The 25,687-nt window shown below is 27.9% G+C and overlaps 1 protein-coding gene and 1 long non-coding RNA gene across 5 annotated transcripts; both read left to right on the top strand.

The window, feature by feature from the left end:
• Window positions 1-482: 482 nt before the first annotated feature.
• LOC114130690 (uncharacterized) lies at window positions 483-17,366 on the top strand. Its single transcript, XR_003592936.2, has 7 exons — window positions 483-644; window positions 8,309-8,362; window positions 8,811-8,843; window positions 9,195-9,251; window positions 9,707-9,756; window positions 10,664-10,703; window positions 17,132-17,366. It is a non-coding gene; the product is annotated as an uncharacterized LOC114130690 (long non-coding RNA).
• LOC126550167 (zinc finger MYM-type protein 1-like) lies at window positions 3,075-8,288 on the top strand. 4 transcript variants are annotated; one of them, XM_050201204.1, is made up of 6 exons: window positions 3,075-3,313; window positions 4,346-4,444; window positions 4,535-4,636; window positions 4,727-4,828; window positions 4,919-5,020; window positions 5,153-8,288. In XM_050201204.1, exons 1-6 carry the CDS (start codon window positions 3,124-3,126, stop codon window positions 7,549-7,551), a joined length of 2,994 nt encoding a protein of 997 aa, XP_050057161.1. In that variant the 5' UTR covers window positions 3,075-3,123; the 3' UTR covers window positions 7,552-8,288. The 4 variants fall into 4 exon arrangements, with proteins under 4 accessions (XP_050057161.1, XP_050057162.1, XP_050057163.1 ...); XM_050201205.1 differs by lacking the exon at window positions 4,727-4,828; XM_050201206.1 differs by lacking the exon at window positions 4,535-4,636.
• Window positions 17,367-25,687: the final 8,321 nt, after the last annotated feature.

Genomic DNA, 25,687 nt, shown 5'->3' on the forward strand with positions numbered 1-25,687 from the left:
ATTATAAACGGATCTGGGCACTACATGGCACCATAATCATACTTAAGGTACGTGGTGCACCACATGTTATTATTTGATTGTTTTTATTATTCTTCAATTATTATATTGTCATAATACATTATATTGTTATATTTGTCATATTTTATTGCCTATTAATTTTTCTTATTATTTTATTATACAGTCCACTATAAATTTAAACTTGTATATTTATTCAGTGGAGTAAACCTGAATTATATTAAAATTATATAACAGGCGAGGCCCTAACAACATTAAAATAAAAATACAATTATTATGAATTAATGAAATTAATTAATTTTCTGCAAAATAGGTACTCTCATTCTAGTCAACGTACTACCTATATAACCTGTTATCAATTAGCTATCTTTTATCTATTAACCTATTTTACATTGTTACTAATTATGTACCTATTTATAATTGCCTTCTACAAAAGAGCCAACAACTGTCAATTTAATAATATTTTTTTTTTACTAAATATAAAAAAATGTTTTAAAAGATGACTATCAATTTATTATTATCCTTGAAAACTCATTATAATATAATTTAATTAATTGTTTTTTTACTTTTACTTATAGACAAAAAAATAGATGTAAAACATACAGATACAGAGACTAAAAAACCAAAAGGTAAATTACTTATTACTATTTTTTGGTGTTACAGACTGTGAAGTAAATGTTAAGTTTATTTTATTTCATTATTAGGTACTTAGTATGTATAATGGCTTATAATATAAGCCCTAGAACTTTTATTATAAATTATATTTATTGGTTTATTTTTTTTTTTTTACTTTTGCTTAAACAAGAAAAGCCACAACCAAAAGTAATCAATGTACTAATACTCCAAATTAAAATAAAAAATCTAATTCTACCAATTTTAAAACTGTTATTATTCTCAATATTATTATTTTAATATTTTTTCATTAAAAATCTATCGACATCCGTGGCCATTGGACATAACATTGCATTTGTATTTATATTAAAATTTATAAATTATAAATTTACTTTTTATAATTTAATATAAATAAAAAGGAAAAAATATACAAATATTAAAGTATATGAAAGCCGAAAGGATATAATACCGATTACTGGATAACAATAATATCTATAATCTATTTTGTGTTGAGATGATCTGTGAGTAACTATAAGCATTTAATTATGTACGATTGGCAATAACGTAACTACGACTTTTAAAGTTTTAACTACTTAACGAGTAACGACTATGACTTAAATAAATCTTAATTACAATTTACAGGATTATGGTGCACTAGGTCTGGTGTTATAGGATAGCTTACTCATATGTTTATATGCAGCCGGTTAGTGGCGACAATGTGCAATCATTGATTAAATTTAAGCTTATCAAATTAGTAATTACTTTTTCGCCAGTATCATTCCGACCACCGTATCGTACACACTTAGATATTAATTGAGATCGTTTCTTGTTAAATGAAAATTCGTTTACTAGCATTTCTCTAAATAAAATAAACGGTTATCATAATTTTTATAATTTTATAGAATGTTTGTATACCTATTTATTATCAATATAAAATACTTTGTGAACGCCTTTTCATTTATTTATTGATTGATTAATTAAATTATATTTAAGGAAAACGCAGTATAAAACATTGGTAGTAAATAAAGTTTACAATATTAATTTATTAGGTAAAAATTCAAAAGGAAATGTCAAATTTAACAAGGGACATAAAACGCACAAAAGATTTATTTAAACCATAAAGCGTAGAGGAATATGAGAAAGAAATGTACGTGTCCTTCGAGGAAGGACGTTGAATGATATAGATAAGAGAAGGTTAAGTGAATCAATATTACCAGATATAAGTTTAGAAAAAAATCTTTAGGTTGGCATGACGTCTCCTGTCACCTAATGAGGTAGGATACCGAAGCCTTTAGTAACGGGCGTATAAATTTATAATCATAGAGGAACAATTAATTTTTGTGTTTAATCTGTAACTGACGACGTTTACAATTTTACGCTGAACACGTTCTACTAAGAACACTTATGTTTCTGCTGTGGAATCCCAAATAATAAATTCACATTCAAAAGTTTATCCGAAAAATCACACTAAAGAAATTTCAAAGTATCTAGAAATTCGGTCGAGATAGGCTTAATGAACCCGATGAAAGTATTAAGAGCTTTACAATATAAATACTCGATGTGTAAGCGCATCGATATTGTGATGGGAGTAAATACAAATTCTAAGTCAGTAATTGACTTAATAAAAAAATAAGTAATTGTTCCATCAATGTTATAATCATAACTAATAATTAATAAGACATCTACGATGGATAAAAGTCATAGAATGACAAACATTAAAATATAAACCATGTTTGTATACCTACCCACGATGCAAGGTTAGGTAAATCGTTTTGAAGTTGATAGCAATCATTTAATACATTTTATACACAAAAATGATTTTATATCATCTACGAAAGCAAGTTCGGCGTATCATAGTAGACGATTTGCACTATTAACTACAATAGAGACAGTGGCGCCGAACACGTACTTAGGGTAGTTCAATTGAACTACCTTGAAAATTGGGTGGGTGGGTAAGTAGGTTATAGGTATGTGGGTGCAGTAGCGTGATACTGATTAGGTATGAATACTATGAACTTATTAAATTATAGTTCGACCCATAGATATTTTAATAAGTACAATTTATTAAGGAACATAATATAGGCAATATTTCATTCAACATTATGACAGTAGTGTATGTTCAGCTGTTTGTGTGTGTGTTAAATTCTTATTAAAATAAAGTAATAACCACCACATTTCTTATCGGTTATCCTATTTATGTTGCGTAGTCGTAGTGGGAATTTCCAACGGAACATGCTCAGCAGTCCAGCCGAACCTAATAACTATCGGTAGACAGAGACAGAGTATAAAATATCATATGAATTGTTATATCTTTGAATCTTTCCATTTAATTTATATTATATTAATCACTTAGCGAATTTATATTTATTTGTATGTGTTTTTTCGAGTATTGCACGCATGCTACTTACCAGTTGTTACTCCTCGTAATTTTGGTTTACTTCAACAGTTCAACTTTTTAATTAAAGTTTTTATATTATATTTTATAAAATAATAAGTATGAGTACTATTATTAAATGTGAATGTGGAAAACTAAGTAATTCCATGAATAGTGTGAATTGGAATAGACACGTTAATTCATGTAAAATACGAATATCAAAAAGAAACAGCTCTGATATTAAATCATTTTTCATTGGAATCGAAAAAAAGAAAATTAAATTGGATCAACAAATTATAGAAGAAGCACATGGTAAGTAATTTATTTATAAATATATTATTTCTTAATTTATAAAATACGTATTTTTTCGTTTAAAGAACTGAAACTTTAATACCTACAATGTTAGTGATTTATTACTTTAAAAATAAATAATACTAAATATATCGAACATAGTTTTTTTTGCATAAATTAGTGTATAATCATTAATCTATAATCATTACCAGTTATTTATTTAAATAATTTTACATTTTACTTATTACCTATACCTATACCTATACCTACTTTTAATTTCAATTTATCCATCACTATCCTACTATGTGAAAGTTCTTCCTTGGCTTTATATGGATAAAATTTTGATAGCTATTGTTGTTGATTATATATAGGTAATAATTAGGGCTAAAGACTTCATACCCTATAAAACCTTAAAATATCCCCTAAAGAACCACTAAATATGCTATTAAAATATGCATTTAAAAAAGTATAATTGTAATAAATTATAATTATATTTGTAGATATGATATATAAATAAATCAATTTGATTGTACTGATTAATTAATTAATGAATTTATTTATTTATTATAATAGACAATAGTAAACGAGAAAAGTCCTTGACATTTATATGACATTATTAATTAATAATAATACACTATTACATACATAATATTTAACAGATAATAATATAATACAAAATTTAATTAATTATATATATAAATATTTTTAATAATTATTTAAAAAAAAAAATGCACTCCTAGAAGTCTCGAGCCTTAGTAATTATATAAATATGATATTGCAATCAAGCTATTTTACTTTAGTAAAATTATTAATTAGTTATTAGTAATTTATACCCTATACACATTATTTATATTTTATAAGATATTTGTAATTCCTGATGATATAACAAGCTTTGTAAATTTTAATGATGAAAAAAACTTATTAGTTAATAATGATGGTGAGAAAAAAGAGTCCTTAGAAGATAAAGTTGAATCAGTGGCATGTTTATTTTAATTTTTTTTTTTTTTTTTTTTTGATATTAAGTATATAAAATAACTATACCTAATATTATAGAAAATCAAGATTGTGAATTATTGGGTGAACCAAAATTTTGTACAAAAGATCAAAATGTAAACAGTGATACAACATTTAGTATTGAGACTTCCTCTATAGGTAAATATAACAATGATATTCTATTGATTTTAATATTGAAATTTTACTGTTTATAGTCATTATTAAACAACAATTTTGTTTTACTTTCAGTTGAAAATCAAGACTGTGAATTATTGGGTGAACCAAAATTTTGTACAAAAGATCAAAATGTAAACAGTGATACAACATTTAGTATTGAGAATTCCTCTATAGGTAAATATAACAATGATATTCTATTGATTTTAATATTGAAATTTTACTGTTTATAGTCATTATTAAACAACAATTTTGTTTTACTTTCAGTTGAAAATCAAGACTGTGAATTATTGGGTGAACCAAAATTTTGTACAAAAGATCAAAATGTAAACAGTGATACAACATTTAGTATTGAGAATTCCTCTATAGGTAAATATAACAATGATATTCTATTGATTTTAATATTGAAATTTTACTGTTTATAGTCATTATTAAACAACAATTTTGTTTTACTTTCAGTTGAAAATCAAGACTGTGAATTATTGGGTGAACCAAAATTTTGTACAAAAGATCAAAATGTAAACAGTGATACAATGTTTAATATTGAAACTACCTCTATAGGTAAATATAACAATAATATTCTATTGATTTTAATATTGAGATTTTACTGTTTAGTCATTATTAAATTACTATTTTGTAACATTACCTTACATATAAATTGATGAAATTATATATTTTTATCTCTCTCTTTAGACTTGAGCAATTGTGATCCAATTACATTTGTTAAGAAAAAGTTATCCCTGGTCGAAAAATTGGCGCTGATTTCTAAAGGTCCATTCCAGCCAAAAAAAAACGAGCTACCAGGAAACAATTTCCCTCAAAAATATGGTCATCGCTTTACTGAAGATAATTACTGGAGGAAACTTACTGGTGATGATCGTGTACATCGAAATTGGTTGTCGTACTCCATCTCAAGAAATCGATTATTTTGCTTATACTGTATGTTTTTTGGTGATAAATATGCACAAAAAAGTTGGATAGAAGATGGTTTTCAAGGTTGGAACAGACTTGGAGATATTGGTTTGCATGAGAAATCAAGTTGTCATATTAATGCGTCAATAATTGTTAAGTTAAAACAGAACTCTGTGGCAATTTTACCATCATTAGAGGGGAAAAAAAGAGAAGAAGTGGCCATTAATAGAGATGTAGTGAATACATTAGTAGAAATTACACAGTTTCTCGGAAAACATTCTCTTTCATTTAGAGGTCACCGTGAAAATTGGTCTGAGGCTAATAAAGGCAATTTTAAGGACCTAGCAGAATTAATTAGCAAATGGTCACCTTCATTGGCTATACATATTGAAAAAATAAAAAATAAAGGAAGAAAAGAAGTAAATTTTTTGTCTTGGCAGAGACAAAATCAGCTAATCGATTCTGTGGCTTCATGTATCAAATTAGTTATCAATAAACAGTTAAGTGAGTCTCGGTTTTTTAGTGTTTCTATTGATACTACCTTTGATGTTTCCAAAAAGGAGCAATTAGCATTTATTATTCGCTATGTTAATTTTGAAAAAGCAATACCAGTAATTAATGAACGTCTTTTAGCTTTGAAAGAATCATCTATAACATCTGGAATAAATCTTTTTACTATGTTCCAAGAAATCTGTGCTGAAAATGGACTGAATTGGAGACGGTTTTTAGTAGGACAAAGCTATGACGGTGCAGCCAACATGCGTGGAGAGTATGCGGGACTTCAAGCGCTTGTGTGTGCAGAAAATCCTGCTGCTACATACACATGGTGTTATGCACATCGTTTGAGCTTAATAGTTGTTCAAGGATCTAGCAGTTCGCAAAATGCAGTTGACTTATTTGGCAATTTGGAATCTTTATACGCATTTATTTCAAGTAGCAAAAAACGAGTTTCTTGGTTTGATAATGCGCAAAAAAAACATTATCCAAAACAACGAGTCCATCGACTAAAACGTGTTGAAACTACACGTTGGTTTTCACTCTCATCTGCATTAAATACAGCAATTGTAACATTTAATGCTATGATAGATACCTTAATAAAAATTCAGCAAGATGAAGGATGTGCAGATTTTAAAAGTGGAGCAAAAGCAACCGGTTTAATTGAATATTTTCTTTCTGAACGATTTATTCTTACTGCATTTTTATATACTAATATTTTCTGTATTGTGGATCCTTTAACCAGAATACTACAATCAATTAATATTGATTTATTAGGTACCATAAAAAGTTTACACTTAGTAACTGATAAAATAAAAGAATTGCGAACAGACAATGCATATACAGAACTTTGTAAAAAAAGTGAAATTTACATTGAAAAATCAGATATGGAGTTCTCGCCTTTACCCATTCATCGTTCAAGAAAGAAAAAACGATTACCGAGTGAACAAATTGAAGATAACCCTATTACCGATCCTAAATATGAATTTAAAATTAAAACATACTTTGTTTGTTTAGACACAATTATTACTGCTATTAATGACAGATTTACTTCTAAATCTCAAAATTTATTAAAAGATATTTCTCTTTTTTCTACTAAACGATTAAATGAAGTAAAATGTACAAACTCTGCTTTACCGAAGGATGCTTTTAATTCATTTTGTGAAATATACTCAAAATTTGTACAACTTGATGAGTTAAAAAAAGAATATGTGCAATTTGCCAATTATTTTTCTGAATTTTCTAACATCATGAATTTACCCAAAAATATTCACAATAATTATAGTGAGAAAGTTTGTGATAAAGATAATATGTCGGATGTTGGTGAAAATACACAAACAGATGATTCAGATTCTAATGACAGAATTGTCTTCAATAATGAAAATATTAATTTAGGAAGTTTACTAGACTTATTAAAATTATGCCATATTTCTGGGTTAAAAGAAGTTTTTCCAACTCTTTATACAGCACTTCATATAGCAACAACATTGCCCGTTACAAGTGCCTCACCTGAACGTACCTTTTCAAAACTTAAAATTGTAAAAAATCGTCTACGTAGCACAATCTTACAAGGCAGACTTGAAAACTTAATGTTAATATCTTGTGAAAATCTTTCAATAAATAATTCTGATGTCATTGATAAATTTGCAAGTCTATCATCTGTCCTATCTTCTAAATTATTATAAAATATATATATGTACATAATTTTTTTTTTATATATTTGTAAGTTTGTACATTGTTCAATGCAAATAAATATATAAAAGTTTGTTTTTTTAACATCACTTTATTCTATTTCATCAAATGTATATTAAACAGTGTTTATTTTAATATATATACAAATCTGCTCAAAACAGTCTATTTTCAAAATCCATTTACAATAATATGAACAGTTATTATTGATACTGATTTTTTTATTTTAAATGGTGTATTTATTTATAGCTATTCTTTAAAAAAAAAAAAACAACTTATCGATAGGTGGTAATTTGGAAAGAGTGGGTGGGTCAAGCAAATTATTTGAACTGCCAGTTTCAATTGCATTCGGCGCCACTGAATAGAGAAAAATAGTGCGGAATGGTGTTCTCTTATTGAAGAAAACCTGAGGTAACTGTAAAAGTGTCGGATATAACAATAACTCCATGAATTTTCTCACATTACTTTCTTTTATGGATAAATGAGGTAAACCACGAGTCATAGTAGTGGTTCACCAAACCTTGATTCAAGTAATACATGAATAAGGGCATAGCGGTCCATATGATCTGACGCTTTAACAAAATACAGGTATATTATGCCGACTTGAGAATGGACTGCGTAGTCATAAAAAATGAAGTTATAGAATACAATAAATTATAATTTAATTTAATACATTTTTTAAATAAAAATTCATATAAATAATGGTTTAAAATTAAAAATACTTTGATAAATAATAAAAAAAAAATTTTCCAGAACCATATTGTAACCGTGATATATACAATATGTATGAGAAGGAAATTAATAAATGTAACGTATACATTTAGATATAATTAATCAATACAATATTAATACTATTCGTATTCTACCAACATGCAATTATAATTGAATTTGTTAAATATATTAACATTATTTTAATAACGAATTTTTCAGTTTTAATTATGTATCTTATAAATTTAAGTTATAATTAATACTCTATTAAGATTTACGTAATTTTTTTTTTTTTGGTCATGATCTACTAAAAATATACTTCACCTTTGAGGATCGACTTCCATAGAAAATTTTTTTTATTACTAAATACTAATTATTAAGATTTAGGGCACATGGCCTTAAAAATAAATTTTAACATGATCGACTTTGAAATTGTCCGCGATCGACTAACAGGCCACCCTTGCTCTATAGTTTTAAGACTTTTAAATGCCTATTTTAATGTAGAATATAAAATATAATAATAATTGAATAAATAATTTTGTTTTAGTGGATATAAAGCATTTAAAACGCTTGCAATTATGTAAGTCATTTCATGTAATATTTTTTATAAATTGAATTTATATACAGATTATATAAATAACTTCTTTAAAAAAAATAGTTATTTTTAATACTCCCATCCCATCACTTTTGCTTAATTTTCCCATACAAACCAACGAATAATACACTTTTTAATTAAAATACATTTCAACCTATAAAATTATTGTACAATATTTTTAGTTATTTTTGACAAATAAATTTAAAAAAGCATAAATAGTTTATTAGTGCAAGTTTTAAATTACATTCATTTTAATCTTTCTATGTTATTAAGATTTTATATTTTTATTAATTTCTTAGTTTTAAAAAAAGGATTAATGTATTTATTTATTATCAGGTAGAGCTATTCAAGAAGAACGATATAAAACATACGTATTAAGATTATATAATCTAAGTAATATACATAAATCAATCTATTATATCAAAATATATTTCATTTATGTAAATAAGAAGCACTTATTATAATTTGATTTCTCAATTCATTGAAATTCTTAAATAATTTTATCAAAGACGGAAGATCTATAATTTATACTTATATTTTATAAAGCATAATATTATATGATGTAATTAATAATTATATTAAATTAAGAATTCGGAATAAATAATTAACGTTCAAAATAATCTAAAAAAAATAATACTGAAAATAGTCAAAAACTTAAAAATTTGTGAAAGTAATTTATAAAAATAAATTTTTTTTTCTTCATTACTACGATTATAATGATTATAATGCCTAAATTTTTAAATATTTAATAATTGAATTATCAATAGTATAATATTTTAATAATAATATTATAGTATTAAAGTATTATATGCTACCTATTAAAGTATCTAAATAATTTTAATTTTTAGATTGTGTACCATTACCCATACCGTTGTGGGAAATTGAAAAAATAGATATGGTATGTAAGATCTTCGAAAACTATAATATTAAACAAATAACCTGTACTTTAGAATTCAAGTTATATTATTTTAAAGTTTTATTTATTAAATCGAATTGAATACCGCAATAGAGTTATAAGAGAGTAATATGTATATTGTATTGAGAGGACGCCACACGGGGAGTGAAACGTATACAACGGCCGATAGAACGCGCTGTTAGGTGTTTTCGTGATGTGCAACCCGCAACGTTTAAGCCACGCCTACTACTTGTAGTCCGCGACTGGGCCGTCGATTGTAGGACGTAGGTACTCATTCGAGAGCGCTGTTTATTATTTCACGAACGTTTGACAGTGACGTATCGCGTCGAAATAAAATTCATACACGTAATTAATGCCACATTGCAGCCATAATATTCGCGCTTACCCACAAACTACCTTTTAATTTAAACCACTGTCTGGCTAATTGTATATTTGTATACAACAGTATTATATAGGCTAGAAAATCTATTTTCTACTATACCTTAAATTTTTGTACAATATACATTTAGTATGTAAAAAAATGTAGTTTCACAATTTATAGTATTTATTTTTATATTTATACTTCCCAATATTTTTGATAATACCATTTAGCATTTATTATGATAAATAATAATAATAATATAACATAATATCAATAAAAATTTCATAGTTGTATAGGTCCTAGTATTATACTAGAAGCTAATAATAGTAATAAAAAATCAATAAACATTTTAACCAGTCATAAATAAACCACTTGAATATGATTTACTCTTACTGAGTTGCAACATAAGAAAGTTAAATATATATATATATATATATATTAAACTTAATAAACTTGTCTAAATTATATTTATGTAATTATATTATTATTTTTTTTTATACGGTCTGTTTCTCGAATATCTGATTTCAGGTGTCATATAAGATTTGAAGTTGTGAATTAATAATTTCGGGTAATAAACACTGCATATAAAACCTAAAAGTATAAAATATAATAATAGGTATATTAATAAAAAATATAAATCGTAAATAATACCGGGTAAGATTATTTAATTACTCGGTGTAAAATAATATTAAAAAGTTTATTTACGTTTGTAGTGGTTCTATCATATTGGTATCCCAAAATAATTGATCAAAGTATATTTCTTCTATACTGATCCATTTGGCCGTGTAGGTATATCACAAAAAAACATTTTTTTCTTTTAGTAGCATGTAATTGTCCCATTATTTGGTAATAATATATATGTGATCCTTTTTTAATTTTATTTAATCAGGTTCCCATTTTCTGAACATAAAACAGAAATTATGACATATATTATAACATATTATACAACGAGGAGAATAAGACAACACACAGCATTACAAAATAGAGATCTTAAGAAAAGCAGTTTATTAAAAAAAAAGAATCAAAATTAGTTAAACATTAAACCTATGATTACTATTATTTGTTAAACATATAACTTTAAACAAATAACCTAACACCTTTTAAATTATGTGTATGACAGAATAAAATATATGTTTTAAATTTTTTAAATTAACTTTTAAGTATTTTTATCTTATGAAGTTGAATAATATTTTGTTATTTAATATGAAATACACAATAGACATTACATCAGGCATGTCAAACACGAGGCCCTTAGCTCATTTTTTTGTGGTCCACGGCTACCAATTTTAATTGGTTAAAAAAATTAAATTAACACAACAAAATATCGAGATTTAAAATGATTTAAATTTAAAAAACAAATTCAATGAGGTTTTTACAAATTTCTGCCAGTACGATATGTAGAAACTTTTAAATTCGCAAGTAAAACTATTTCTATGTTTAGTAGTACCTACTTATCAAAATGTGATTGTGAGCAACTATTTTCATTAATGATCAATGTACCATAAGGTTCCTACGGGGATGACGGTTGACCTTTGATGGTGTTACAAAAAAAAAAACCTATTTAAATAAAGAGTAATACCCAGGAAATATCTCACTAAAAAATAGTAAATTTCGTCGTGACCTGCAAAGACAGGTGACCACTTATATATATACATATAAATAAAAACGATAAATATTATATGTTAATGACGGGCCAAATCAGCACCGCCGTACTATTACACGGATGGAAAAATATAATAAAATAAATACAATAATATGGGACGGGCGCCCAGGGGGGTGAAAATAATAATAAAAAATAATAAAATAATTAGATTAACTACACAATTAGTAAACGCCGAAAAGGCAATAATACAAAATAAATAATACATAATACAGAATTAAAGGGATATCACCGGGTCCACTGTGGTTGATCTGCCTGTTGAAGATGCAGCGCACCGGAAACCGATCACAGGAACAGTGGAACACCACGCTAACAACGTCGATACGTACGACGGCAAGACGCATAGATAATTATAATGATATGATGTACCCGCCGACTGGGAATGACACCCACAAAAAAAACGTGTTAGAAAAAAAAAAACACAAATATGACGGCGCGTTACAACGACGAAATAAGGGGACACAGCGGAAAATAATAGCGACGGCAGACGACACGACGCCACGGAACAGCGACGGAATATGTTTATATATATCTCACCGACACAAGATCGCACACACGAAACGGCTTTGTACCACCGTGAAGGGCAGAGCACCAACGAGCGACGAAAACGGTCGTACACTAAGGACAAATTACGCAACGGCCAACTTGTGGCGGCACGAGTTAGCACACACACACGTTAAAACACAGGGGCCTTTTGCTACGTCACGCGCGTCACACACCGCGAGCACCAGCCACCAACTCGAGCGGCGAAATCGACAAAAGTGACGAACTGTCCCGCGCCCGACACGGTCGCACGTACGCATGTCGTGCAACCAGTCCCGGTGGACAAGGGAGGGGAGACCGTTGAAAGTTGTGTATCGTAATGGTTATTGAACAATCGGTAACTAATAACCCGTTAGATCCAGATTAACTGACACACATCTAAATTCAGTATTAAAAGTGACTCTGTCTAAAAATATTTCTCTTGAAATTGAAAAGTTGGTGGGAGAAAAGAGATGTCAAATATAGTCACCTTACCCTTAATTAAATCAAATGGTTTTTTATTAATGTTAGTGTAAAATTTTTTGTAGGTAGTTGTTTTTTTCGATTTTTTTGTTTTCTTTTTGTACCTCCTGTTTTCGTAAACGTAAAGAATAAAATAGAAAAATTTTGTATAAAATATTTTTTTTTCGTTACATTTTTATGTGCGGCCCTCGTAGTAAACTATCCAATATATTTGGCCCACTTGATAACTTTGAGTTTGACATGCCTACATTACACTAATGTTAGTTATTACAATATACATACCTATTAATTTCGAAATTTTATTACGGTTAGACAACCAGAGTTTGAAATTGAAAAACTTAAACCACCGTCCGGTGGTCGGACGGTGGGTTTGCATTAGTTACGATAAACAACACTAGGATCGCTGCGGCCCGTTAAATTCCCCCACCTATGAAACTATGTAATAAAACGTGACCGCACCACTAAAGTGAATTTCCATTAATGTTAAACTAATGGATGACGATTTAAAATAGTATGGTTGCCCATCGACTATAGTAAAATGCCTCATCTTATGACCATCAATATGAAACTTAGCAATCAATCAGCTGTTTTTTAGAACGTAGCGCTTATAGCGGAGAAAATTAAAACTATGAGGACAAGTTTACCGCATCGGCACAAATAAGTGCGGTCGGTGGGTGGAACGATAAAAAAAATGTAATTTTCCGATTGGTAGTTATACTATTTTGTCCACATGGAGCGCTGCTGTAGAAAAAAGTGAGTTTTACTTTACAGGTCATCTTATCTGTACAGACGTACAGTACGCTTCACAAAAACGTGCGGATGATCCATAGAGTAAGATGTATAACTTTGAAACTAGAGCAATTAATATTATAGCAATCCAAACCAAAATTCTCAATTATGTTTTATCCCATCGAAAAATATTTAAATCATTAGAGTTTCATAGTGCTGAAAGTAATAGTCCTTTCTCGGATCATCTTACACTATTAATTAAATCCATATCATATACATATGTGAAACTTAAAACCAATCATTGCTTAAGAGCTCGTAATGAAAACCCATCTTTAAGGACTTGGTATAACAAGTTAATTTTTTTTAGAGGCCAATGAAAAACAATTTTTATAATAATTTGTATTTTTTTACTATTTTGTATTTTTTTTTTAATATGTTGCAATTTCATCATAAGTTTAATTGACTTTACATAAGTTTAAATGAAACATTAATTTTAATTTTTAATTTTTAAAATTTTTTATCGTGTAATATAGCTATCTTTTTTATCTATTATGTGTAATAAATCATTTCATATTACCAAAAAGGCTATACTGCTAAAATCCGTCACTTTATGCATTAACCAAAACGTGGAACGGCTCCTCTATCTTACTCTATGGGATGATCACAGCGCGCCATGCGTGTCGATTTTTCCAAAAAACAGTAGGCCTCAATATTTGATTTCTATTAAAAGTGCGTGCCACTGGTTTGACAGGTACTATACATTTTGGAACAGTTTAGACACCACTAACGAGAAATGGCCACTGGGTGCGCGGCGGTTATCCGCACGTTTTCGTGAAGTGTACTATAGTAGTATAGTCCAGCGGTTCTCAACCTTTTTGAGTTCGCGACCCCCTATAATGTCACCAAGATGTCTAACGACCCTTTTGTAAAGTAAGCATTAAAAAATTGAATAAACTGTTATTGTATTTATTTATGTATATATTTTACAAAAAAAGTAAATAATTCGACTCAGAGATAATTTTAAATAAATAGATAATATAATATTAAATTAAAATTTTTTTCGTCTTAAATATTTTACAAAAAAAGGTATACTATGTACATTTGAATATTTTTTAATTTAATGACTCTTTTGCTGTTGTTGATTTGAAATAATTTTGTCAATCCTTGGCTCAATAGATTTGGATAGACTTATTCTTATTGTTAGCGATATATCCAGCCGATTTCTCGATTTGGTTTTAATTGTAGTCATCGTAGAAAATCCTGCTTCGCATATACATGTTGTTGAAAATGGAATTAACTTTTTTAAAGCTTCCTCTGTCAATGCAGGATACTCAGATTGAATTTTGATCCAAAATTTACTTATGTTTTTATTACTATGAAAAATCTGTTCCAACCCTTTGTCTGAATACAACTCAATTAATTTTTCTTCATTTAATGATGATAATTTATTTTTTTCTGATTTAATAAATGGATTAATATGGATTTATTATTTTTTCTTCCACCATATTAAAAAAAAGATGGGAACATATCAAACGTAAACTTTTGACTTGGTAATCTTTTTTCCCAAAGTTCGATTTTGTTAAGAAATGCTTCTATTTTATTGTTTGATGTAAAAATATTAGTATAGGGCCCTTGTAAACTCAAATTTAAATCGTTGAGAATAGAGAATATATCTGAAAGATAAGCAAGATTTGCTAACCACAAATTATTTTCAAAATAATCACCCAAGGGTAATTTTTTTTCTCTCAAAAATATTTCCACTTCGGTTTTAAGTTCAAATAAACGAGTTAAACATTTTCCTCGTGATAACCATCTGACATGTGTATGTAATAGCAAGCTAGTGTAATCTGAACCCATTTCGTCACACATGACTTTAAAAATACGCGTATTTACTGCACTAGATCGAATAAAGTTTATAATTTTAATGCAGGTATTTAAAACATCAAATAAATTTTCACCCATATCTTTAGTGGCCAATTGCTCTCGGTGAATGAAACAATGAGTTGAAATTATATCCTTATGAGCTATCTGTTTAATTCGTGCTACAAGACCATTAAACTTTCCCGTCATGGCTGCAGCACCGTCAGTACATATACCAATACACTTGGAAATAGATAGATCATTTTTGTCGAAGTACACTAAAATAGCTTTGAAAATTTCCTCAGATGTACAAAACGTTGGTAAATTTAAACAACATAAAAACTCTTCATTTATGTCATTCAAATCTACATATCTAATATAAATTAATAATATTGCTTCATTATTAATGTCTGTAGATTCATCGATTTGAATTCCATAAAATATAGATTTGTTTATTTTTTGAATAAGTTGATATTCAATGTCAACAGCCATAATATTTATTCTTCTGCTGATAGTATCATTGGACATGGGTATACTGTTTATTTTAGTTGCATATTCACTACCAAACAACTCAGTAAAAATATCTATCATGGGGTTTCAATAGTTTTTCACCGATTGTATATGCCTTTTTAGATTTAGCTATATGCATGGCTGCCAAATATGAACATTTTAAGTATTTTTTATCTTCAGTAGTAAAAGATTTGATAATTTTTTTATTTTCTTTAAACTCGTGTAATTTTCTTAAAAAAAAATCTTTATTTCGATTTTTATAATGAACGTGATTTGTTTCAAGATGACGCAAAAGTTTATTAGGTTTTAGAGATGCATTGGCCAACACCATACTACATATAATACATTGAGGCAAATCTATATTATTTTCACGTAAATAAGTAAACCCGTATTCGACGTAACTTTCATCGTAGTTCAAAATTTTTGTAGTTAGTTTTACCTTTTTAAGTGGTGGTCTTAATTCATTTTCACTAACATCTGAATCAGGACCGTTCACATCTGCTGAAGATGAATTTGATGTTGAGGGTTGTTTAAAAAAATTTGACAAAGATGTTTGCTTATTCATTTTTTTAGAAATTAGGTATTAAATAAGCGTACAATATGTACAAATAGCGTATAACTTATAATAACAATACTTTACCAGCAAGCTGGTGTACGACATACAACTGACGAAATACCGATAAAATACTCAGAACATCGCGTAATCGATTATATTGTTATCTTATCTGTAATTAGCCTTGCATTGTATTATAAATAAATAGTATGTTTTTGTCGACTATCGGACTATCCAAACAAAAATATATATATTTTAACACTTACTATTAATTATAAGATTCTAAGTGAAACAATTTTTTCCCACATGAATTGGCGACCCTAAAAAAGTTGTTGGCGACCCCCCGGTTGAGAATCGCTGCAGTATAGTCGATGGGCAACCATATAATATCTTGAATCGTGGAATACAAAAATCTGTAAGCTAACATAATTGATACTATTATTAACCGCTAGATGTCATAATTGATAAAATTGTAACAATTATTTGTACATATTATGTTTTCTCTCTCTTACAAGAGTTTTACTTTCCTTGTCACACAGAAGATGTGTGCGAGTGAGAACCATCGTTTCTCTCTCTCAAACCAATCTAATTTAAGCCATTGGTCTAAACAAAATTTAAATTTAAAAAATAATAATGTCAATTTAGTATTAAAAGTTAATACATATTTAAAATGTTTCAGGTATCAATAATATTACAGGTTTATCGGAGTTTAAAGAAATTAGACTAGATTTATAAAAGTTTTATCTTGTTATTAAAATTATTTAACATATTGTTAATTTAACAGTCATAATTATGGAATTTAATAAATCTAATAAAATACTAAATATTCTTATAATATTCTCTAATACTATTAAAAAATATCTTATAGTTATCATTTTACACTATTAATGTCAAAATAAACGCTAATAAATTGATTTCTGTGAAGTTTTTATGTTACTACAAACTATAACGTACATCATTTATGTATTAAAAACAAAATGTTTTCAACTTAAAAGCTTTTTAAAGCTTTTAACTAGCGCAATACCTAATCCTGTCGTTTATTGACGCGTTAAAAGCTCCTTCGCCAGTATCAACAAGCACTCTGGAGACACTAGTCTTTGGAATATCTTAACAGGTGGTGAGGTCAAAATGGGTCTCTTCTGATGTTCAATTTAGGATAGGAGATCTAGTAGCTATCAAGGAAAATTTATCCACCCCATTAGCTTGGCATGTAGGCCAAATAACCGAGCTGTTACCAGGTTCAGACATCGTAGTCCACGTGGTAAAGGTTTTTACTTTTTACAAGGAAAGGTTCGTCAGTTAGACCTGTGGTGAAGCTGGTCCGCTTACCCACAGAATAAATTTTATATATATATATATCAAACCTTTAGGTTTCCTTAATCAACTATGAGCCCCTCTGTATAGCTTATCTGCTTCGATCATTAATGCTATCGAAGCTTGGTTCTGGTACGCTATGTTACCGGTGTATAGGCAATAGGCGCCGGTGATTCGATCTGGAGTAGGGAGAGAATAATTGTATTATCTTCTTTGTTCTTATAATTATTTATTTGACTATGATATAGTTTATCAATTATTTGTATTTACTTTTAATAAAAAATGTAACTAGGGATATACTTCCGTCTCTTTTTCCATTTTCCATTTTTGTGTATAAAGAAAAAAAGTGGAAAATAAAAATAATCAAAAATACAAATTAAAGTAAAGTAAAAATAATAAACATATAAATTAATAATTTTTGATTGTCAGGGTAAATATCATCATCTTGAAAGCAAATAATATTATTAGATTATTGAAATGTAGTAATAGTATATTTATATAAATTTAAAATAGGTACTTTACTTCTTTATCAAGACAAGCTATTTTCTTCACTTTCAACATAACTTTAAAATGGTTAGAATTTTTATGGTTGAGGTACCTATAGGTACTGCCATTTTGCTGTAAAATGGGGCTACTTTGATAATTTTTGTTAGGTTTTTGTGGTTTTATTTTTCATTTAACTGATACTGTGGTAAAAAAAATTTAAAAATGTAATAATTAAATTGCTTTATTTCAATATATATATATATATATTTATTTGTAGTCTTATTTATTAGTTGATAATTGCAATGAATGTGAACATCGTAACCATTGATTTGCCGTGAAGCAGGAGCAGAGTGACCCACCTGGTAACCGGGACATTTCCCGGTGGCCTGCACCATGGATTGTTTATACAAAATGTGGCCCATCGGCCATCAGCCATTATTCTATATTTCTATTATTCGATAATTTTTGGTTATAAATATATAATGTTTGAGTCTAAATTAGAAGAATAATAAAAAAAAAGATAAATGATAAGTTCAACTAATAAGGTTATTAATAACGTATTATCATTCCATAATGCGTATTATTGAATATAATTCTATAAATAACTGTTTTTGATTTAATAGTACCTATGCAATTTTGGACTAAATTATAGTCTGTATAGTTTTTCGATTTTAAATTTTCTTATTTTTTTGATTTATAATAATAAATTATTTACAGTATTTTCTACCCTTTAATATCTAAAAAAAAAATTGAGAAATTCTATGAAAAACGATAATCATACTATACTTAATACTTATGTTGATGTCTATAGAAAAATCAATTCTAATGAAACTAGATAATAATATTATAATGAATGAACTAGGTACTAAAAGTAATCTTTGAAGTAAATTATTATTGTAATTGCATTAATATTTATTATTTGTTAAACATGTAAGTATTAAGTAATTGTTTTTTATAATAAGTATACCAGTATACGTTTTGTTTTATACTAAAGAAGAAGACATGCTAAACATTGTAAAGTAGGTATTTGTTATTTTTTTGAAACCTTAAACCTTATAGGTACCGTTTAATCTGTAGATTATTTACAGCTAAAATTAAATAAAAATAATAACTTTTAGTTAAAAACTTCCAAAAAATCGGTGGCAAAAACATAATTCACTAAAAAAAATGTGTTCATCGTAAATTAATATATATTATATTGGTATACCTATTTTTTGTTTTATTTTATTTCTCTGTTTAATTTAGTTAAACGTAACACCATTTTGTGTTTTGTAACTTAGCAGTTTTATTTTATTAAATCATGTTCAGAATTTTAAAAATAAGTACACAACCTTGTAGCACTCGAAATACGATACATATTTTAAAACAACATATGTGAACATTACAAAAAAACACACTAAAATATTTATATATATATATACAATAAAAATCAGTGAGCACACGCTCAGCAAGTTGACATAACTGCCAACATAACATAATTAATAATATTACAAAAAATAATAATAATAATAATAAATATAATGACAACTATGTTATCACATCTCCCTTATTGAGATAAATTTCTAATTAATAAATTTCAGAAGTACATATATAATAAGAAATAATAAGAAACTTAAATAAAATTAAATTAAATTAAATTAAATTAAATTAAATTAAATTAAATTCTTAACAGTATATAAAACAAAATTATTATATTATAATATAACACAATTTCTTAACTAGAACAAAATAATAAATGAATAATAAATAAACAAAATTATTATATTATAGAAATCTTTTTGGTTTTTTGATTACCCTACCCCTTTTTGTTTTTGTCTCAGTCTTATTGCTCACCACATTATTTTGAATGTTTCCATCTTCAATTACATTATCCTCAAAATTAGTTTCAGTGTTTTTGCTAACCACATTATTTTGAATGTTTTCATCTTCAATTACATTATCCTCAAAATTAGTTTCAGTATTTTTGCTAACCACATTATTTTGAATGTTTTCATCTTCAATTACATTATCCTCAAAATTATTTTCAGTATTTTTGCTAACCACATTATTTTGAGTGTTTTCATCTTCAATTACATTATCCTCAAAATTAGTTTCAGTATTTTTGCTAACCACATTATTTTGAATGTTTTCATCTTCAATTACATTATCCTCAAAATTATTTTCAGTATTTTTGCTAACCACATTATTTTGAGTGTTTTCATCTTCAATTACATTATCCTCAAAATTATTTTCAGTATTTTCTTCATAGTCTTTATTTACTCTATTTTTTAACCATTGCACATTTCTCCTCAATATATTACCACCTTGAAGCTTAACTAAATAACTTCTAGGCTCTGATAGTCTTTTAAGAATTGTACCTTCACTCCATTTTTTATTAAATTTGTCGTGCACATATACTAATTGACCTTCACTGAAATTTTCAAATACTTTCCTTGCTGACTTATCATACCAATACTTTTGCTTTTCTTTATTTTTCAAAATTTTATCATGACACTTTACTACTTTAGGTTTAAATTTATCTTTATCTACAAACAATGTACTTCTCAGTTCTCTGCTCTGAAGCAATTGAGCAGGACTATATTGTAGTCCAGTGATAGGAGTATTTCGATATGTTAGCAAATAAAAGTTAATATCCGTACCAGTATAATTACTTTTTCTCAACATATCTTTTGCTATACCAACTCCTCGTTCTGCTAAACCATTACTCTGCGCATAATGTGGGCTTGAAGTTATCACTTGAAAATTCCACTCCTTTGAAAATTCTATAAATGCATAACTGCTAAAAGGCATATTATCAGCTATTAGTTGATTAGGGACACCTAATCTACTAAATAACTCTTTAAGAACTTCTATTACTGCATAACTTGTTTTATTATATAATTTTAAAATTTCAATCCATCTGGAATAGTAATCTACAACGATTAAATAGCTTTTCCCTCCGAACTCAGCTATATCTATTGCAATTTTATAAAATGGAATTTCTGGAATTTTATGAGACAACATTGGTTCTCTAATTTTAGACCTACTGAATTTCAGACACACCGCACAAGATAGTATTAAGTTTTCAATTTGGGCATTTATACCTGGATAGTAGAATAATTGTTTCGCTCTAGCCTTAGTCTTTGTAATCCCAATATGAGTTTCATGTAATTTATTTAAAATGTAATTTCTAAGCACCTTTGGGATTAACAGCCTAGTTTGATAGTATAACAATCCTTTATTAGTTATAATTTCATTTCTTAGCTTCCAATAATGTTTGAGCTCACCATCCTCATGAATTGACTTAGGCCAACCAAACTTGCAATATTCCATGACTTTACCTAGCACCTCATCATTTCGTGTTTTCTGTATAAACTCTTGTTCTTTTGAATTTTTATACTTTAATTCAATATCACTCACAGTATGAATTACATCCTTTAGACTTTCTTCACCAGAATTATTTCTTTTTATATAATTTCTACTGAGAAGGTCAGCAACGTACATAAAACGACCTGGTAAATATTGTACCTCTATCTCATATATTAAAAGCTTAAGTCTAAGTCTTTTTAAACGATTATTAGGAATTTTATGAATATCTTTTTTCATAATAGTAACAAGAGGCTGATGGTCTGTATATACTTTTATTTTTTGACCATATATCAATGAATGAAATTTTGAACAAGCAAATGAAATTGCTAACATTTCTTTCTCCACCTGAGCATATGCAACCTCTGTCTCACTTAAACATCTCGATGCGAAATGTATAGGACTTTTCATCTGAGATAAACAGCAACCAATTGCTTTTTCAGAAGCATCACATTGAATTTCTAATCCAGACTTGCCATTAAAATTTTTTAAGGTCGGTATGTTACAAAGAGATTCTTTAAGTATAATAAAGGTCAATTGACATTGTTTATTCCAGTTCCACAAAGCATTTTTTTTTAATAATTCCCTGAATGGGGTTACAATTTCAGATAAATTTGGAAGAAAAGCTCTTAGATAATTTATCAAACCTAGAAATGACTGGAGTTCTTTTTTATTTTTTGGCTCATTTAGTTCCTGAATTACTCTAATTCTTTCTGGATCAGGAGTAACACCAAACTCGTTAAATATGAACCCTAAAAATTTTACCTCACTAACACAGTATTGAAACTTCTTTACATTAAATTTAATATTGTATTTTCGGGCGTTTGCTATTACCTTATTTATTATTAAATCATGTTCAGACTTAGTATCTGAACAAACAAGTAAATCATCAAAATAAATATGAACACCACCAATACCTCCAAAATATTTCATCATTAATCTTTGGAAAATTTCAGGGGCCACTGATAAACCAAATGGTAATCGTTTAAACCTATATGATCCAAAAGGACTACTAAAAGTACACAGATTACTAGACACCTCATCTAGTTCACAATGATAAAAACCATCTTTCAAATCTAACAGACTATAATATTTTTTACTAGCAAGCGCAGGCCTTATTTCCTCAAGCGTAGGTATTTGATACAATTCTCTTATTATATTAGCGTTGATGTCTTTTGGATCTAGACATATTCTCAATGAGCCGTTAGGTTTTTCAATCACTACAAGGTTGCTTTGCCATTCACTCGGTTCAGTACAACTTTCTATTAATTCTAATTTAACCATTAAATTTAACTGATCTCTTAATTTGTCAAATATTTTAATTGGTACTCTCCTAGGAGGGTTACACACCGGATTTGGGTTATTTTTTAATTTAATTTTGACCATGTCTGGAAACTTTCCAATACCTTCGAAAATATCTTTATTCTCTTGTATGAACTTTTCTCTTTCAACTTGTTTATTTAAAATGTTTATTTCACTAACCTCAGATAATTTATAATTTAATGTCACACAAGCCTCAAAACTCAATAGTGGTAGGCCATCATAATCAACTACTTCAAATACTCTTTTTATTTTCTTACCCTTATTTATTAATTCAATTAAAGTATTCCCCTTTGAATTTGTAGTATAACCACCAAATGACTTAATTATTACATTGCTTTTATTTAAATTTAGACCATTCAATTTTTTAAATAATTTATAAGACATTACATTTAGTTCAGCACCGGTATCCAACTTAATTTTAGTTTCAATACCATTCATTGTAATATTATCAATCCAAGATTTATTTATTTTTCCATCTGCTAGCTCTGTATTCATGACCTTTACCTCTAAAGCATCTATTGAGAATTCCATTTCTAAATTGTCAACTTGATTTTCTATTTTACTTTTTCCTGATCTACACTTGCTTTTAAAATGATTCAATAAACCACAATTACTACAACTTTTTTTATATGCCGGGCATTCCCTTACCTTATGTGATTTACCACATCTATTACAATCATTAATATAATTCACATTTTTAATATTTGTATTTGACTTATTTAATTTACCTGATACCTTTTCCATAGACTGATTCGGGTGATTTCTGTTTGTCTTGAATTGTCTTCCTTTTGCGTTTTGACTTTTCTTTTGACCATCTTCGATGTTGTGGACCAATTTTACTTCTTCTTGAACCAACTTTCTGTTGAGTTCCATCTGCTCCATGATTTTGCACTGGTTCACTACCTTCTCCAGGGACATGTCTTCACGGAGTAACCTTGTTTGCAAATCTCGATCCGCCACACCAAGAATAACTTGTGATTTTAATAATTTGTCTTCACACGGACCCAGACCACATGATTTCACCTGCTCTCTCAGATCAGCATAAAATTTGTCAAATTGTTCGCCTTCCATCTGCTTACGGGAGAAGAATTTGAAGAGTTCCATTGTTTCATTCTTTCTCGGAATACAGTATGCTTCCAACGCTTTCAATACTTCGAAGACAGTATTTTCTTTAGGTTTTAACGTATTGTAGATTTTAAGAGCATCGGGTCCCAATAAATTTAGTAAAATGGCTACCTGAGTTTCTTGTCTTTTCTTATGCGATTCAGTCGCATCAAAATAAATCTGTACACTCTGCCTGAATGTACGGAAATTTTCAGCCAGATTGCCAGTCATTTGAAGTGAATTCGGCTTGTTGAACTCCATTCTTACGTATCTTCAATTCTTCAATTTATTTATTAAACTTAATAATTTTTAACTTATTTTCACACATGTGTTACGCACGAGGTTTCACACGTCCATCGATTTTCATCCAAATGAATCTTATTCAGTTTAACGACTGCGCCATGTTTTATTTTATTTCTCTGTTTAATTTAGTTAAACGTAACACCATTTTGTGTTTTGTAACTTAGCAGTTTTATTTTATTAAATCATGTTCAGAATTTTAAAAATAAGTACACAACCTTGTAGCACTCGAAATACGATACATATTTTAAAACAACATATGTGAACATTACAAAAAAACACACTAAAATATTTATATATATATATACAATAAAAATCAGTGAGCACACGCTCAGCAAGTTGACATAACTGCCAACATAACATAATTAATAATATTACAAAAAATAATAATAATAATAATAAATATAATGACAACTATGTTATCACATTTTTAATAAGACCTATAATATTATAATAGTTTACAGTGAAACTGAAAACAATATAAGAAGACATAATATGTGATGAGTGATCACTGATCAGTGTTTTGTGTACCTATACATTGGTTGGACATAAACAATTATATAAACTTATTCCTAAACAAAAAAAATATGTATTATGTCAATGTACGTAGGACGTAGGACTAATATTAAAAAGTGGCCTGAAAATATCGGTTTGCCCGGTAAGAATTTTGGAGTCACTTCGCCCCTGCCGTGAAGGAATATAAATCTGCATTTCTACTTCAGTCGCCCAAACTTTGTCGCTTTCCATATTACTTATAGCTATATAGTTTTGGGTATTGGAAAAATCATTTACTTTTGTGTTATGATTTTTCATAAACTGTATTATTAATTTCCTAATTTCAGAGCGTTGCACTTCAGTACTTACGAGACACAAAAAAACAGCTTTGAAAAATCAATTAGCATCAGGTATATAGTTGAAGCACATACAATTGGAAAATTATGAATACTATTTTTTGTCGTTTTAGAACCATCACTTTGAACAAAAGCCATGGTTCATTATTTTGCTCTGTTCTTTTTGCCACTTATTATTAATGATAGGATGAAAACGAAATTTTGATCGATCTGAAAAAAAAATACGTATTTTGTTGTATTTTGGTGGTTGTTTCAGATATTTATAAATTAGGTTCTTCTTTCTTCTATTGCTACTATAGTACTATTGGTTTTTCTTAATGTGTATCTATCTTGCTTTTTATTTAAAAGTTTTTTCATGAATTCTTTAGTCAAATAATGTTTTAAATTTTTAAGAGAATGTTGCTTTTGAATTAATTTTCCTTTCACTGTTTTTAAAATTCAGTTTTACCGAAGTTAGAAATTGAAGCATTATTTTGACTATATAGTTATGCTGTACACAAACACAAAAAAAA

This window comes from Aphis gossypii, chromosome 2, assembly GCF_020184175.1.
Source record: "Aphis gossypii isolate Hap1 chromosome 2, ASM2018417v2, whole genome shotgun sequence".
Classification (NCBI taxonomy): domain Eukaryota; kingdom Metazoa; phylum Arthropoda; class Insecta; order Hemiptera; family Aphididae; genus Aphis; species Aphis gossypii.

What these genes read in the sequence shown, in the direction of transcription:
- LOC126550167 (XM_050201204.1), top strand. Translation starts at nt 3,124, where the DNA reads ATGAGTACTATTATTAAATGTGAATGTGGAAAACTAAGTAATTCCATG. An exon ending in TATTGAGAATTCCTCTATAG is followed by an intron (nt 4,637 to 4,726) that starts GTAAATATAACA and finishes TTTTACTTTCAG; the next exon opens with TTGAAAATCAAGACTGTGAA. An exon ending in TATTGAGAATTCCTCTATAG is followed by an intron (nt 4,829 to 4,918) that starts GTAAATATAACA and finishes TTTTACTTTCAG; the next exon opens with TTGAAAATCAAGACTGTGAA.